Source organism: Cibotium barometz, chromosome 59, assembly GCF_041138505.1.
Source record: "Cibotium barometz isolate CiBa-2024 chromosome 59, ASM4113850v1, whole genome shotgun sequence".
Classification (NCBI taxonomy): Eukaryota; Viridiplantae; Streptophyta; class Polypodiopsida; order Cyatheales; family Cibotiaceae; genus Cibotium; species Cibotium barometz.
In genome coordinates this window covers 15,568,687-15,586,345 of record NC_141104.1, presented here as the reverse complement: position 1 = coordinate 15,586,345, position 17,659 = coordinate 15,568,687, and the positions used below count along the sequence as shown (strand labels likewise).

At 40.6% G+C, this 17,659-nt stretch overlaps 1 protein-coding gene across 1 annotated transcript; it reads right to left on the bottom strand.

Moving 5' to 3' along the window:
• Window positions 1-9,000: 9,000 nt before the first annotated feature.
• Window positions 9,001-16,352, bottom strand: LOC147605525 (protein kinase STUNTED-like). The gene is made up of 11 exons (XM_086793550.1): window positions 14,385-16,352; window positions 13,771-13,868; window positions 13,548-13,669; window positions 13,273-13,388; window positions 11,811-12,785; window positions 11,380-11,631; window positions 11,107-11,267; window positions 10,907-10,986; window positions 10,187-10,334; window positions 9,946-10,098; window positions 9,001-9,647 (listed from the first exon to the last, which is right to left on the bottom strand). Exons 1-11 carry the CDS (start codon window positions 14,548-14,550, stop codon window positions 9,381-9,383), a joined length of 2,538 nt encoding a protein of 845 aa, XP_086649676.1. The 5' UTR covers window positions 14,551-16,352; the 3' UTR covers window positions 9,001-9,380.
• Between the last annotated feature and the right edge of the window lie 1,307 nt (window positions 16,353-17,659).

The following is a 17,659-nucleotide window of genomic DNA, read 5'->3' as shown; positions in this document are numbered from 1 at the left end:
ACCATTTTCCATAATCTGCTATTACTCCTTGTGTTCTGATGCCAAGTAGTGTCTATGCCCTTATACATTTTAGATTTTAGGGCATCCACAATAGCACACACCATTTCCTAAAACAAGGGGTGAGTGAGATAACTATTATTTACCATACAATCATTTTTTTGTATATCATCAATGGGAGCATCCAAATAAAGACCCAACCATAAGGGAGCATGATCGGAGAGTCCCAGGGAATAGTCAACCCACATACAGCATGTGTGAGGATCGACATGATGAGAATTTATAATATACCAATGATCTAAACAAGCACGATAATCAGTAAGAGCATTGTGATGGAATGTAAACCCCTTTACATTCGAGCAAGTTTCTTTCCACATATCTATTGCATTCACACAACATAATGCATTTGTCCATGAGATCCTCTTAGGCATAATCATGTGAGCAACCATAAGTGTCATGATCGTGGGTGAATTATTAAAACCACCACATAAAAAAGCATTAGTCATTCATGGATATTGCATAAGTTTTTGCCACAGCAAGGCACGGTGAACAGATATAACTAATGCAAATTCAAAAACCTTCCCATTTAAAATGCATTATACTACCATGTGAATTTATAAGCCATTACTATGTGTAAAGCATGTCATATAAGTACACAAACACTAGGAAAAGTAGTCAAGCCTACATAATATATATCATAGTCATGAAAATAACTAGTTTGCCTAGCAAGAGCATGTTGATAATGATCCTGTACACACACTATATCATGTTTCATCCTATATACATAGTTCCAAAGTATCCTATTTAACCCTTGTACATTATATGGTAGGAATTTTATTGGTGCATACATGTTCATCACGTGAAAAGCATGTCAATATTAACCTACATGCTTTGTAATTTTCACCTTCCACCCTTAAGTACATCAACCCGCAACATTCCAACATTAACATGGGTAGAAGTGGATGTGCCTTACTCTGGGGTATGGTGACCTTTGCCCAAGTGCAGGATCGCAATGGTTGAGGTTTCACATTGATCATTTTTCTTGGATAGGGGGTTTACCAACCCTTTGCATCGGGAACACTTTTCTCTTTTACAACAGTAGGTTTTTGAGTTAGCTCAGGACACATTTGTGCCTGTGGTCCAGCTTTATTTCTAGTATGGATACCCATATTAACCACATGAGGTGGATTAGTTGTCTTAAGGGAAGGGGGTTTGATTGGAGGCATCGAATCGTACACGATCGGAGTAGGAGGGACTAAATCAACTAGTGAACACAATGTCAATGTGGGGCATTTAGAGCCCAAACTTGTGTCACAGGTAAAACAAGCTCCTACAAAAACTCCCCATTTGAGTTCAAAGGATTTTTCCCCCATTTTTATATCATTAATTTTAATAGCAACTGATGGAGGGGTGGGTTTGTTAATGTCCCAAAGTATATTAAAACAATTGCACTTTTCCATCACACATGGGGCATAGATAATAATGCCTAGCTATTGAGTGCCTAGATAATAGTGCCTAGCTACATTTGCCTAGCTACATGGGGCATAGATAGTAGTGCCTCGATGAAATATTTATAGGAAAATTGACTACCTTAGCCCACATAGGGCAAAGATGATAAATCTTAGTTGGAGTCCATGGGAGAAAATGGACCATTTTCCTGCCATTAAACAATGATGACTTTTCCAACAATTGTTGCTATTTATATGTGAGGTCTATAAGCACCACTTCAAATAATCCTCATGAAGCATAATACACTCTCCAGTTGTGCGGGGTCTATAAGCACCACTTCAAAGAATCCTCGTATAGCATAATGCACTCCATCTACAACATCCTTTGGGCATATTTTCCACTAATATCAATGGCTGAAGGCATTTTTCTAGGAAAAAAACAAGATAAATGCACTCTCAGAAAATTTCTTAACCTTGGGTAAGACTGTCTCTCTATATATATTATATTAATTAGAATATGAGTTTAGGCTTGTTGCACACAGCCTAACTATCTTGGAAATCATGACGCAGAACATCATATAAATACTGCACATCAGGGTTTACATGATGAAGCATTCAAGGGTTTGATTCTTTCAGTTGTTTTTTTCTTTCCCATTGTTGTGAGTCACATATCCTTGAGAACATATGTTTTCTTGAAATATTGGCTAATTAGAATCCATGGAACTGAATAGAACAAACACACACACACACACACACACACACACACACACACACACAAGCCTTGAGGCTGAGCAGAACCAGAGGCAATAGCTATGAACAAAATTGAAAACTAGTGATGGCCCTCTCTGAAGCAAGAACAGTCGATAGCCCTTTCTCCAGTGAGAACAAGCTATGACCTTGACTCACTTCTTAGTGAATTGATGAACAAGCAAGCAGGAACGAGCACCACTGCTGCTAGGATCTTACACCAAATGTGCGTGTACATAAACACCTCTCATTCTACCGACATTAATACCTCTCTCTCCCATAGTGTGTGTGTGTGTAATAAAAGACACCTCTCATTCTACCGACGTTAATACCTCTCTCTCCCATAGTGTGTGTGTGTAATAAAAGAGGACCCTTGCACTACCTTTATGCCACCCACAAGTGGGGCATATTGGCTAGTGTGAGGGCCCTTATAAAGGCCATGATCCACCCGAGTTCAAGTCCCACTGTTGGTCGTATATGCCCTCATGTTGCATTCTACTGACGTTAATACCTCTCTCTCTCTCTCTCTCGCTCACACACTCACACACACACACACACACACACACTTAAATAACTTTTACCCACTCATAGAAAATTTTTCTTTGCTTTAAGCTGCTTATATAGAAAAAATTGCATGTAAATGAAGCATAATACTATCCTATATTCTAAGAGCCAACTAATACTGCCTACTAGACCCTTCATGACAAATACGATCCTCTCTATATGAAAGTTGTTGCACATGGAAATGTGAGACATACATGGAAATTTAAATCATAATACCTCTTTAAGCGTATCAGTAATGGTCTTGTAAGAAAAACACCATAGTTTTGGTGGATTTTAGAGACTTTCTAACATTTTTTTTTTGGGTGTGTAACTATAAGTTTTCAAAAATGTTCCTTCTAGCAAAATACTCTCAACACAAGATAGTATTTGGAATTGGAAAAAAGGACATCAATTGGCAAAAAACTATTAAAATAAATTAGTCCATTTATAGTCATTGTTTAATTTTTTAGTTTTGGTCAAGTAATTTTTTTTAGCATGCTACAAGTACAATACAAAAATATTTGTGTGTAAATATAAATGGTTAGAAGTTACCTTACATCAATTCAAGACATAACATTTTTTATAAGTGTCCTAAAAAAATCAAGGGTATTACAACATTTTTAAGTCACTCAAAGTATTTTTGAAAACTGTGATAAATACTAGGCACATGAGTATGTACTTGCATTGAAACTCCATAGAGAACACATAATGGCATATCATATTAACCAATGTATGGTATGGTTGCTTCACAAAAATGTAGAAGAGAAAGCATGGGTACATTGTACATGCTTTGTGTGATGTTCAATCAAACATGTTTCTATATAGATGGAGTTTTTTAGAAGTTAGGAGAAGCTTTCCATTTAAACATCACAAAGATATGTTGGAATTTTGATAGACGAGTTTAAAATTATAATGGTATGCATTGGAAAACTAACATCCAATTGCTCATAGTCAAAAGTACAAGAGTATTCATGGAGATACCAATGAACTGAACTACTTGGTATGAAGTCAAAAGACTTACTGATGAATGACTTTCTATGAAGTAGGATTGCAGTAATGCATTAATTGTTATATGCTCATAGTTAAAAGTATAAGGACATGCATACTTACACATGGGAAAACTCATTGATTGACTTGCTATAAAGATTGATAGGGACAACGTGCTACATTACAGAGGAGGTTGGAGGGTGAGTGATGGATTGACCAACTGAAAAGATGGGCCCAAGCTTTACAAGGAGATTAAAGTATGCAAGAGACTGCTTGCATTCTTTAGTGATGAGTCTCCTTCAGGCCGTGCTCCCCACCGATCTTGCCATGTGCGATCATGTGCAGTAGTTCGAGGGAATGGTAGTGAGTTGATGTGTTGTGACATAAAGGTATGAGTGATGAGGGTGTGCGAGCTGGGGTGGGCCTAGGGGGAGAAATGGGGTTCAAGCTTGGATTCTTGAGAGAGAGAGAGAGGGGGGGGGGATCTCTTCTTCTTCTTTTTAAAAGAGGGAAAGGGTTGTGAATGATGAGGCTTGGCATGGGTGGTGACACTATGCTAAAAGGGATCGTAACTAGTGTGAGGACTTTTGGAAAGGATAAAAAGGATGTGCATCGTGTGAGCAAACTTTACATAAAAGAAGGCACCGAGAGAAGCGCCACCGACCGGCGCCCTCTTGTTGGCGCCATGGGATCGTATGGTGCCAACACGCGGCGCTCTCCTGTTGGCTCCATGGGATTGTATGGCGCAATCATCTGACACGCCGCCACCTAGTTGGCGCACTTTGCCCCACCCAAAAAAAAAACGATCTTACAACTAGAGACCTTCAACCTTCCACTTACCACCAAGCTTGAGCCCCACTAGAATATATCTATATTTACCCTATATTTACCCACATTTCTTTTTTCACTCTCTCTCTATAAGAGGGTATGTTAGAGGACTTTTTTTCCACGAGAGGGTGCATTTGTGCGCGCCGCATGTGCTGCCTTCCGTCGTGTAGCCCTTCGAGTCCTCATCGTGGAACCCGATGGTTCTACTAGTTGAGCTACACGCCCATTGGCTATGTATATAAGAGGACTTTTAAAATCACGCTTCCCTTTGTAGGGGTAAAATTTGTCGTCCTCTTATGTCAATGATAAAATGCCTTAACAAATTTGAGGGCTTTCACCTAGGCTTACCAAAGAGGATTTTTTTTTAATATTTTGGGGGTTGAGGAAGGGGAGGGGGGAAGGAGGGAATTAACTCTTTAACCTTCCACCAAAGCACTGAAGCTACGCCGTCCAACCCCTCAACCCCTAATCGTTGATGAATCTTTTTCACTTAATTAGAGAAGAATATCCTCTTCTTATTTCTAAAATTACTTATGTCGGTTACACACTTTATGGAAGCCCATCGTGAAATGCCCATTGTGTGAGTATGCACTTTTCGTCATGATCTAGGTAGGATAAATGTTTACTACCCATGTAGTTGTAAAGCTGGGACCCCACAACATTTATTGTGGTTAATTGTGATAAGATACTTTTTTGTTGCCCTTTCCTTGTGAGAGCAAACAAGAGTCATCCGTAATGAAAAGAAAAGACAACTTGCCAAATGACATAATGCACTTCTTCCTCATATGTAAACACCTTAATCAATCAAATGATTCATATTTCATCTCCCAATTGTAGGCTTTGCGCTTCTACTTAGTCTATAGTCAAGCCTAATTATTTCACATTGCATGAAAGGAATCAAATTTTTATTTATTAAAAAAATATCCCATGTTTAAAACATTTGTGTGTCTTCATGGAGCTCAGAGCACAATCAACAACATGCTCTCTCTCTCTCTCTCTCTCTCTCTCTCTCTCTCTCACACACACACACACACACACACACACACACACACACACACGTGTGGAATGATGGTGAGACGGGCTAGATGGGGTTGAGGGAGAATAGAGCCATGGAGAAAAAGTAAAATAGATTCCAAAGGGGGTCAAAGAGTGGGGCTACAATCCTAAGCCAAAAGTTTGGTCTAGGCAATTCGAGACAAAAAAAAAACACAATAATGTTGCACATGTGTCTCAATCTAAGTCATTGCATTCGTGGTGGGCAAGAAAGTGCCTCATTATGATGAGAGAAATGTGTGTAGCAATCCTCATGCCATTATGGAAAAATGTAGTAACGATGTTCGATAAAATACCCAAGTAGAAAGAGGGACAACCGAAAGTGGAAATTCTTAAAGTTGGAAATACTTGAGAAAAAGCACCATAAATTTAGTTTAGTTGAGGCCAAATCATGTTTAATAAAAAAATCTTCAATAAAAGAAAATATTTCTCTTTCATTCAATGAATTTCTCCATGGGAATTCTTTTGCCTTTCCTTTGCAAAGGTAAAAAATAGCAATATTCCACTTTCAATGCTCTCTCTCTCTCTCTCTCTCTCTCTCTCTCTCTCTCTCTCTCTCTCTCTCTCTCTCTCTCTCTCTCTCTCTACATATTCATATACTCCTTTTCCTTTATAGACACATGTGGACACACACACACACACACACACACATCCATGCACACGTGTAAGGGGGATATTTATACGTATGTATAAAGGTCTCCCTCTCCGCTACATATTCATATCCCCCTTTTCCTTTACACACACACACACGCGCGCGCCATGCACACGTGTGTATAGCGAGGAAGGGGGATATTTATATGTATTTTTAAAGGTATATCTCTCCGCTACATATTCATATCCCCCTTTTCGTTTTATACACACATGTGCATGCACATGCACACACACACATATATATATATGCACGCACACATGCACACATATATATATATATGCACGCACACATGCATGCGTGTGTATCGAGGAAGGGGGAAATTGATATGTATGTATGCCGAGAGAGAGAGAGAGAGAGAGAGAGAGAGAGAGAGAGAGAGAGAGAGAGAGAGAGAGAGAGAGAGAGAGAGAGAGAGAGAGAGAGAAGAAGAAGAAGAAGATGGGGAGAGAGAGGGGGGGGGGAGGGGAGGGGAGAGAGAGAGAGAGAGAGAGAGAGAGGGGGGGAGGGGAGAGAGAGAGAGAGAGAGAGAGAAGAAGAAGAAGATGGGGTAGTATAAAATGTAATCAATTTTTTGCACTTTTAAATCACTATACTTTTTTACTATAACATAATATATCATGTATAGTAATTATTGTTATATTTGTGACACTTGAAAGCTAGAATTACTATATCTTACTATTCACCCTCTATCTTTCTCACTAGAAATTTTGTATCATTATAATGGAATATTTTATATATCAAAATGTTATTTTTAAAGAAGTTACCATTAGCATATCATGAGTTAAAAAATTAACACAAGTGTATGGTGAATTCTTTTTTTCCACGTTGTGTGTTACCTTGCTCCAAATTCCAAAACCCTTCTTAGTGGATACAACAAAGTGCACGTGTGCATGGTTGGTTCTCACTTTGCAAAATCTTTGAAATTTAAAATTAAAAAAGCAATAGGGAAAGTCATTTTGTATTTCTTTCTTCATAAGAATATAAAATGCAAATATTTTTCTAGGCAAGCTAGCAACTTTATTTTAAAGAAATTCAATGGGGCTGCAAGAAATTCTTCAGATAAGTATGTTGATAGTTTGACCCAAATCCCTTTGATTGAAAGAAGCAATGTTTTGATCACAACATAGTTTCATTAAACAATTCAGCACATCCTCTGCTACAACCAACAAAAAATTAAGCCCAACATTGCACTTGGGACTTCAACCATAACCAAAAAAGATTGTGCACTCAATTTTGAATGGCACACCAGAGGGGATATTTTCACATTAAGGATTTTCTCCTTTGAAAGGTAAACATGGGTCAAGAAGGGTTGAACAAGGCTAGATATAATTAGAAATCACTTCCTCACTTGGATTCCTAATCCACTCACTTACCTATCCTCTCAACTTAATCCACTCACTCCCTTTCATCAAGTTACCAACTTCTATCTTCCTAAGCTAATTCCTACCTTGCAATGGGTTTCAAGGGAGACAATGCTCTTAGATAAGGGGGTTTGCACATTTAGAGTGTAGCCCGCCCTAGAAAGAAGGGCAACCCTAGTATTGCTTGTGTGATTCTTAAGTGTTTACACATTTATCCCTGCTGAAAGTTCACCATATCCTAGTCAGTAACCACCTCATGCCCACTTTCCTTTTGCTCATGGATGGGTGAGGTTGCTTAGACATGAGCAACAAACTCTCCCAAAGATTGGGCCTAAACATCACATATTTTATTATGCATTGAGCTTGGCAAGTGTGTAAAATTTAAATTGCAATGGGCAAGCAATTTATAATCTTAATGATGCACACAATGGGGAATGCATGTGTAGAGGCCCTAAGCCTCTTTGTTGCTTTAAATTCCAAGCAAAGCTCCATTATTCTACCACTGCTAAGGCACTGTTCACATGCCTCGACATCTCGAGACTCTTCTCCAATCATCACCCTTCCATTTGTTGTCAAGCAAGCATTTGATTGCACTCCATAGATGATCTTGTGGGTTTGAATCTACCTAGATGGCATTTAATTTCAATAATCCCCACATTTACTTGCATTCCACAAGTATCTTTCCTTTTTAAAAAATATCCCACAATTGAAAGGGCCAAGAATGCTTGCCCAAAAAGCTATGACAATGTAGTAGATTCACTTTAACAAGCATAATTGTCATTTTAAAGCTAATTTTAAATGTTTGAGAAACTGTTGGCAAGAGCTATTGCTTGGGTTTCTTAGAAATGGTAATAAAGAACACATGAAACGATTTGCAAGTATTATTTTTTTGACATTTTGAAAATTTTCTAGTGCAATAAGCCAAAAAATAAGCCCAAAAAAAAAGAGGAAGAAAAATTTCAAAAAAGGACAGCATGAGGGAAAGCAGGCATGTATTTGGTGATACATACTAATTTCCTTTTTTTTTTTTCCAAGTTTACTGTACAAACTAATCACTGAGGTTTCCCACTAGTAATATTATTACATCATTACTAAAAAAAATGTGTGTGTGTTGGAGGATGCTCTTCTGCAATTGATGCAAGGATTATATTTTCCATTTTTAATAAATCATTGAATCTCCCAATAAATTGTGTGGCATGCTCTTCTGCAGTTGATGCAAGGATCATGTTTTCCATTTATAATAAATCATTGAATCTTATGTACATGCCAATGTGGAATGGGTGTTTTCTGGCATTTAAGATTTAAAATGAAAAACACACCCTTGCTGCCAGAGTAGAAAAAATAATGTACCTCACTTGCATTAAAAAGGATAAACAGACCAAAATTTTCCATTTAAATGCCTTCAAAGAGGCAATTTTTCAATGGCTTTTCACTGCAATATGATGCTTACACTCAAGTCCTGTATGACAAACACAAGGTCACAGGTCTCCAGTTGCCTACAAACTTTGAGCACAAAGGTGTGCCAATGGCTATACAATTTTGATCCTCATTTTCTGTAATTTTTTAAACTGGAATGGCTCAAATTCAAGCCTTCTCCAAAAAGAAAAAAAAAACAGACCTTATAGCTGGGCATTGAAATTCTGTACAACATTCACACGTGCTATCGAGGGCAGTTGATTGTTAAACCAACAAAGCAAGCACAATGTCTGTGCACAAAAGGCCATGTATACATGAAGTCCATCATGGGCTGACTCTTCCAATGTTTCACTCAAAGCTGCTTGACCGGCTGTACCGCCCACCCAAGTACTCCTCCAAGAATTTGTTGGAATGTGCAAGGTTTACACTATGGTCAATGCTGCCTTGTGATGCTGCATCATCATCCAGGCCAAGCAGTGCAAGTGTCAAATGCGTCCGTATGTCACAGTCTCCATAGTTTGGCATGTCATATCCATCATCTGATTCCTTGCAAACAGAGTCCTGCTTGCCAATGTGTTCCGGGTCCTCAATTTCCCCAGTGAGAAGCTTCAGAATCTGCAAGGACAATGTTCTTATGTATAAACCCCATCATGTAGTGGTGATACATATAACACCTCTTAAAAGCAATGATACATGCATACCCATTGGCGTCTAGATGCTTTTGTAATCAAAACTATGTTAACTACCGCATTATTTAGCAATAGCCTTCGACAGGCCCTGAAGGATAATGAACTACTCCACATGGAATCGATGGTACATATATAGTTTTACTGGCATCTCTTAAAGGCAATGACTGATGCAAACTCATGAACTACCCATCATGTATGATTGTGCATAGCTGCTTCATACATACCCGACTCATGCGAGGCCTCAACTGCGGCGACTGTCGAAGGCAAAGAGAGGCAGCAATCATCATGTTCTTAAGCTGGCCTGCACTGTAGGCTCCCTCCAGCTTTGGATCAACAAGTTGATCAAATTTTGATTCACCTTCCAATAATGGTCTTGCCTGATAGTACATGTCAATCTTAGCCTTTCAGACACGATGATCAGAGATCTTCACATGCAAGTCCAAACAGATGTTGGATTCAACTTACCCAGACAACCAGGTTTTCCTCTCCCTTCGGATTTGTGTTGTCAATGGGACGTCGCCCCGTGATCAGCTCCAGTAGGACCACTCCAAAGGAATACACATCCGTTTTCTCACTCACTTTTCCGAACATGAAGTATTCTGGAGCAAGGTACCTGCAACATTCACAATGTCACCTCCATCACAAACATGTGCATGTGTGCTAACGTGCACATTCCTACACATGGCACGCACATGCCACTGAGCACCCAGCATACCCAATACAGCCTAGCATGCATATGGCACGTCCCTACACATGACATGCAGATGCCTATGCACATCCCTAGCATTCACATGCCACTAACAAGCACACCCACAAGGAAGTTATTTCTTGGACCTATGCATGTTTTGTACATACACATGCCTCGCTCATACATCAGATCACAAACCCAGCCCCAGCTCCATCCTCTTAACATGATATCAGAAACCTTTGATGCCACTCAAATGAACAGTCATGGTTGTCAACAGGACCATGTGCACACTCAACCATACTAAAGAGCCCAGCCCCAGTTCCATCCTCTTAACATGACATCAGAAACCTTTGATGCCACTCAAATGAACAGTCATGGTTGCAGACAGGACCATATGCACACTCAACTATACTAAAGAGCATCAATGTATGTATAGAATGAATGCTTAGCAGTGTGGGAAGGCTTGAACCAAGATAAGGTGATTCGTGATTACATACCCAAACGTGCCCACAACATCACTGCAAGTGATTTGAGTGGATGCTGTTGGAGCCCATTTTGCAAGACCGAAATCTGTCAGCTGGATGAGGAAAAGTAGATAAGAATTAAGACTGCCTGACACCATTCTATAGACTTGAAGAAGGGACTGCAATTAGAATGCTAAGTGGGTCAAAAAACACATATAAAAGCATACACAAACCTGTGGCTCAAGATCTGCTGAAAGGAGAATGTTAGAGGACTTCACATCCCTATGGATTACCGGCCGTGTGCAACCATCATGCAAGTACTTGAGAGCCTCTGCCACACCAACCGCCACTTTATATCGGGCGTCCCAGGGCAAAACAGCCTTACCCTTTCCACCTATTAAGTCATGGAACATATTGGCACCACCTATGAGCCAAATGCTTAAGCATGCCGTGTACATTCCAACATAATAAAGCTTCATTGCAACAGAAAATGAATTCACCCTCACCATGAAGGTTTTGTTCGAGGTTGCCTTCAGATGCAAAATTATACACTAGCAAATAATGCTGAGTGTCAACACAGTATCCAATAAGCTGTACAATATGGCTGTGGTGAAGGCCACTGATGATCTCAACCTCTGTGAGAAACTCTTCCTCAGAATCTGGTGCAGATGCATTTAGGCATTTCACAGCAACCACATATCTATTTGTAAGGAGTCCTTGATAAACTTGGCTGCAGCCTCCTTTTCCAATCAAGTTACCTGAGAGCGAAACCGGACAGTTCAGAGTGCCAGTTTATCTAATCCATTCCACAGTAGCAATTTCTAACTTTTGAGATAATTTCGTATGCTTCTTCAGCAGAGAGTCTCTCTCTCTCTCTCTCTCTCTCTCTCTCTCTCTCACACACACACACACACAAAGGCAGGGTTAAAACACGTACTCATAGAAAAGTTGTCAGTTGCAGCTTGCAACTCCACAAAATGGAACTCCTTGCAGGGCTTTTTATGGCAAAGCCTCTCGACTCTGGATGCCACTGTGTTGGCATGGCATGGATGAGCATCAGCACTGCATTTTGTTGGGAAAGCACCCTTGCTTATATCTTCTCCTGTTATATGTTGCTCCCCCCTGTCATAATACATTCCTTCACTGCTTATGCATGGCAAAAAGTTGGGCAGATCCTTGTCTGCAAGCTCTGCGTGTCGATTCAATATCTCTTTTGGCCTATCTGGCAAATGCAAAGCCCACTCTACCACAGACATCCTGTGGGATTTCGTACGGCGGTGGCTGAATTTGGTCATCAAGATGGATCGATGCATCAGAGGCCATCCAGCAGAGGGTGGAGCAACATTGGATGCAGCCCTTTGTGGGCTTGGTTGTACACCATCTGAGGACTGCTCTGAGCTGACAATAAAAGAACACTCCTCCTGTGCAGATTCCGGCCGCAACTGCGCAGAGGCCCCTTTGTCAGACTCACACTCTGATAGATCATACTGCTGACCTCCTTTGTTTTGAACCAAGCAATCCCCAAGTGTTTTTCGTGAGGGTGAGAGCTTGATTCTCACATCATTTGAGCCTGAAGTGTCTGTACACGCTTGGCATTGTGGTGTCAATGAGTCTGTGGGAGAACTCAATGCTGAGAGAGGTGACTCCACATCAGATGTTTTCTTGGAAGCACCCACGTGGGGTGATGTGTACTTGTAAGCATGAAGAACACTAACAGGTGAGTCTAGAAATCGGCTTGTTGGAAGAGGCCAGTAGCATGTCACATTTCCATAATCATCATGACCCATCTCCATGTCAGCGGGTTTCTCCGACACACTGGCCCTTCTCCTGTCTGCCTGTTGACGACCTGGGCCCTTCCAACTATGGCTCCTGATAGTTCTTTGGATTGTGTTCAGCACTCCTGAACTATCCCCTGCATAAATCCACAATTACCAAGTCACCTTTCTGGGCTTTTTCTTACAAAATGCCATGTATGTAGGAATAATCCCGGTCTAGTTCTATATGACATGTGCATACGCAAGCACACACGTACATCCACCCACTCACAAGTGCACACACATTAACATGTATACAACAAATGTACATATGCCCACTAACTATTGCATGCATGCACGTGTGCACACACATACGCACATCATCTGCTCCTTCTACGTTCTTTCTATACAGTATCCACAAGTCCATGCATGCACATATGCACACACATACGCACACATGCACACACACACCATCTGCTCATTCTACTTTCTTTACATACAGTATCCATAAGTCCATGCATGCACACATGCACCCATACAAATCCGTGTTTTACTAGGTTTAATATACCATGTACTCACAACATATCATCATAACTTGCTTCAAAAATCACATGGTAGGATATAGTGAGAACGAGCCTATCTTACCAAGGCATTTCAAAGCACCTTCTTTTTCAAATGCAACCTGTCCTTGCTGAATCACAATGACTGAACAGGTCAAAGGCAGTCTTTTTGAGCAATACTTGGCTAGAGAAAAGGAAGACCTGTGCACACCAACAAGACACAGATAACATTGATTCAATACCTGCAATTCACTCATTCCAGACGATCAAAACATGAAATGCACAGAATTACATTCTTGACTTCCATAAACGAGCTTGGTAGAACTTTGGAGAATGGAACATGAAGAAATCATGGAATACCCTAGCTGAGGTTTGCCGGAAGTATAACCCAGTATCACCTTCACAGCATTGTTCTGTTTGGCTTCTTCAACGAGTACTTTTTTCAAAGAAGGGCCATTTGTAACTTTCACCTGCAAGTCCACCTACAGCAAGTAAACCAGCAGCAGCCAAATGAGCAAACTTCAAACAATGCACAGTATTCATAAATTCTTGATAAGGGTGAGGAGTGCCATGATTTGCTTGCCTGCTTGATGCTGCAGAAGCTTTCATAGACTCCAATGATAGAATCAAAGACACCCTCTACCTGCTGATTTGCAGTATCGATCTTGCTCTTCAATGCGTCTGCACAACAACTTAGGAGGCAATCAATGATATGAATTCTGCCTATATGGAGAACAGGTTGTGAGTCATGTTGCTACAGGAGCACCTCCCTGCTATGCTGAAAAAGATGCTAATCTTGCTATCAAGAATGCACGGATGGAAGCAATAGTTGCAGAGTTCTTTCATTAGGCTACTCCTTCTCTGCTGACTTTAGATTGGAGGAAGATGATGTAGAAATACTAACAGGGGAGGGAGGAATCACATCAGATGCCTTCCCAGGTTTGAAGAGATTATGGAGGCTTGTTGATACAGCCGTGGACTTAATGCATTGCAGTATGCCACATACATGGACAATACAATCAACAAGAACCTTACCAAGAAAAGCCAAGATTACTAGTTTTTCCCCCAAAAAACAAAGCTTATGTTATTATGCAAGACCACGCAAGAAGCGTGGGTGAGAGAGTAGGGGGATTCTCCTTCATGAGCTAAACATGTGTTCTTTATATGGTGGGGGGAGAGAGAGAGAGAGCGGCATACCTGCTTGGGAGAGAGAGGGTGCAACATGGAGGGCAATTACATGGTCTCCTGCATTGGTGAACTTGGCCAGGGTCCAGGTGAGCAGCTCTCTGCCACTGGTGTCCAGCTTGATGCCCACTATCAACACATCGCCTTTCTTCTTCACTTGCCCCTCTTCTCCTGTCATGATGCTCCCCTTCAAACAACAACAGTCTCACCACAGACACTGATCCAGCATGCTTACCCTCGGACGCAGAAGCGAAGTCCAATGGTGGAAACACTGCAAAAGGACCAGTTTTCCTCTGTTTATATCCTCCCCACTTGACCTCTGCTGGGCATCCAAAGCTTTTCTTCAACAGCTTACACACACTGATTCTTCTCTTCTTGAACGCTGATTGATTTTCTAATCCCCCTCTGCTTTTAAGTATTCAGCCACCCAGCTATTGTTTCCTTCAACTTTCCTTCATTGCAGCTTTTGCAGGCCCTCAAGCATGCAAACACCAATTATTGCCCACGAGAGCACCTCTAACTAAAGATTTCTCTGGTTTAAGTCTTGTTCTGAGACCCCAAGTTGGCTTGTGGTATACGTTAAGAACTGTGACGAAAAGCATATAATCAAAGCTCTGTGGGTTTCCTAGATTGTTGCAATCAGACCAGGTTAATCTGAGGCCTTGTGAGTGCCCAAAACAGATGAATCATGTAATCAAAGCTTCGCGAGATTCCAAAATCGCTGCAATCAGACTCTCTGTGGGTGCTCAAAACAGGCGAAGCTGAGGCCTTGCAGTGTGCCCAAAACAGATCAAGCAAAGGCTACCTGGGTGCCAATACAAGTGAAAAATCAGAGTTCAGTGAGTGCCCAAAAACAAATGCAATTGGCAGCCTTGTGTGTGCTCTAAAGTAAATGCCATAAAAGCTTGGTGGGTTCTCAAGATCAATAGCAATGGCAGCTTCGTGGGCGCCCAAAAGCAGACTGCCAAAACGCTTGACGGCTGGTAGTGACCATGGCATCTAGATCAGCAAGCAAAGACAATGAGAAAAATGTACAAGAGCGAACAAGCATGGGTTTCATGAAGCGAAGCAAGGAAGGCATGGCTTCTTTTTCACGCAAATCAATGTAGATTCTGGTGTTTGTGGGGCATTGGCGGCTGCTACCGAGAAGAGGTGTGTGTGTGTGCATGTGTGTGTGTGTGTGTGTGTGTGTTGTCAGGGCGCGCTGTGCATTTGCAATGACAACTAAAGTGATGCCATCAGAAACAGTGAGAACAGGGGTGTGTTGCTGCGTCTCTGTCTTTGCCTTCCTCTCATCTAATTTTTTAGTTGAAAATAGGAAGTAATTGGACTGGCCTGATCTCGCCTCATTGCACTGTCTTGTCTATAATATCAGGTAAGAAGCATGTTGCTTTAAGCCATTGAAGCTCTGCTTTCAATGGAGCTCTGACGTGGGCATTCTACATGGTTTTTGTCCAAATTAATCGTGCTAAACCCATCAACAAGATCTACCGAAAAATACAACCTTTGGGCAATCTTTGATCAAATAAGCATCAAAAAGTAAGATATTTGGGGCTAAAATGCGAGCTACTATTAAAAAAAGGCACTTTTTGATATAGTGCATTTATTGATCGAGTGGGCTATCGCTGCATTTATTAATTATCAATCAGAAACAGGCCGCTGGCTAAGCTGGGATTCAGTAAGCGCTAAACATGATTATAAGCTCGATTAATTTAGAGGCAAATCTAATTACAAAAGTTTAAGCGAAGTCTTGCAATTGGGCAGCGAGTTAGAAGCAGGCTTAATTATGAGGGATGGAACACACAGGTTAGTTGGGCAAGTTGGGAACAAACCCCCCAAACAAACCCAATAAAGTCTTGAGTTTTGGGTAATGGAGTTCAGATGCGGGCGGATTAGCAGAAACCCAAATCAAGCCTGTAGCTAATTGCGCCATGAAAAGAGAGGCCAAGGACAGAGATGGTGAAAGAAAAGATGGATCATGGGGGGTGGGGGGGGCCAAGCGGTTGTTAAATGCATTGCAATCAAACAGTGACATGGGGTGGGGGCGAAGGGGAGCTGTGCAACGCTAATGATGAATCAAAACGCAGGCTTTTTTTTCCCCCCCCAAATTGGTTGAGAGATTGAAGCGTGTGAGTGAGTTATTGGTGTAAATGGTAGAGACAGTTACAGATTTTACTCTGATTTTTTCCTGTCAAAACAAGGAGGAGGAGGTGTTCTAATGTATCATGTGTTCTTGATTCAGCTCATGTGATCTCATTCCCCCATTAAAAGAAATTTACCAAATCCCAACACCCCCACTTGGCCCCTACCATTCATTACATCTTATGCATACCCCCTCTCCTATTGCATTATTTTAATGACCTTAGAAGTTTGAGTTATGGCATTTTTCTTATGGACTCACCTCGACCATGATGGATTGTTTACTATTCTAAACATACTTGGCGATTATTAATATAATGTTAATTACTTAGAATAAGGTTAAGTAGTTGGGGATCAGTAATATAATGTTAAGTACTTAGAATAAGTTTAAGTAGTTGGGGATCAGTAATATAATGTTAAGTACTTAGAATAAGTTTAAGTAGTTGGGGATTAGTAATATAATGTTAAGTAGTTAATGTAACGTTACGTGGTTGGGGAATCGAAGCGGCTTTTGCATCCATGATCCAATTGTTTATGGCCGCATTATCTAATGTGCTAGCCTTCATCGACCTTGTTAATGAGCAAAGTCAAGTGGGTTAATGGGGGGTGAGTGTATACATTCATCGACTTTGAGATTTGAGATTTTGATGCAACTCCATTCTTAGTTCACTTTTCAAAAATTACTTTAGGTTTTGAAGTTGACGGCTTGGTGCTCAAATGAGTTCTTTGAAATTCGGTGTAAGTACATCATACACTTTTTCACGTTGGCAGCACGAGATTGAATCCTTATCCCCACAATTGATAGGTTTTACAAAATTCTAGACTCATTGTAGAGTCAATAATAATAGAACCCAAGAGTCCTTACAAAAGAAAACCATGATTCACCAATTAATTTATTGAGAGAGAAGGCCTTACTTATGTGAGTCAACAATAGTGGATCTTTGTGTGCATTGTACATGATGTTAGACTTGGGACTCGTGAGACTAACAAATATATTAAAATTTTGTTCCTCCAAACTTGTCATTGGCTCTTTTTTCCCCTTTAACTTTTTATATTGTTGCTTTGTTGGGTCCAACTGATGGTATTAGCAGTTAGCATTGGCTCAAGTATCCTTTGTCACTTTATGAGGTGACTTCTCCATTGTTCTT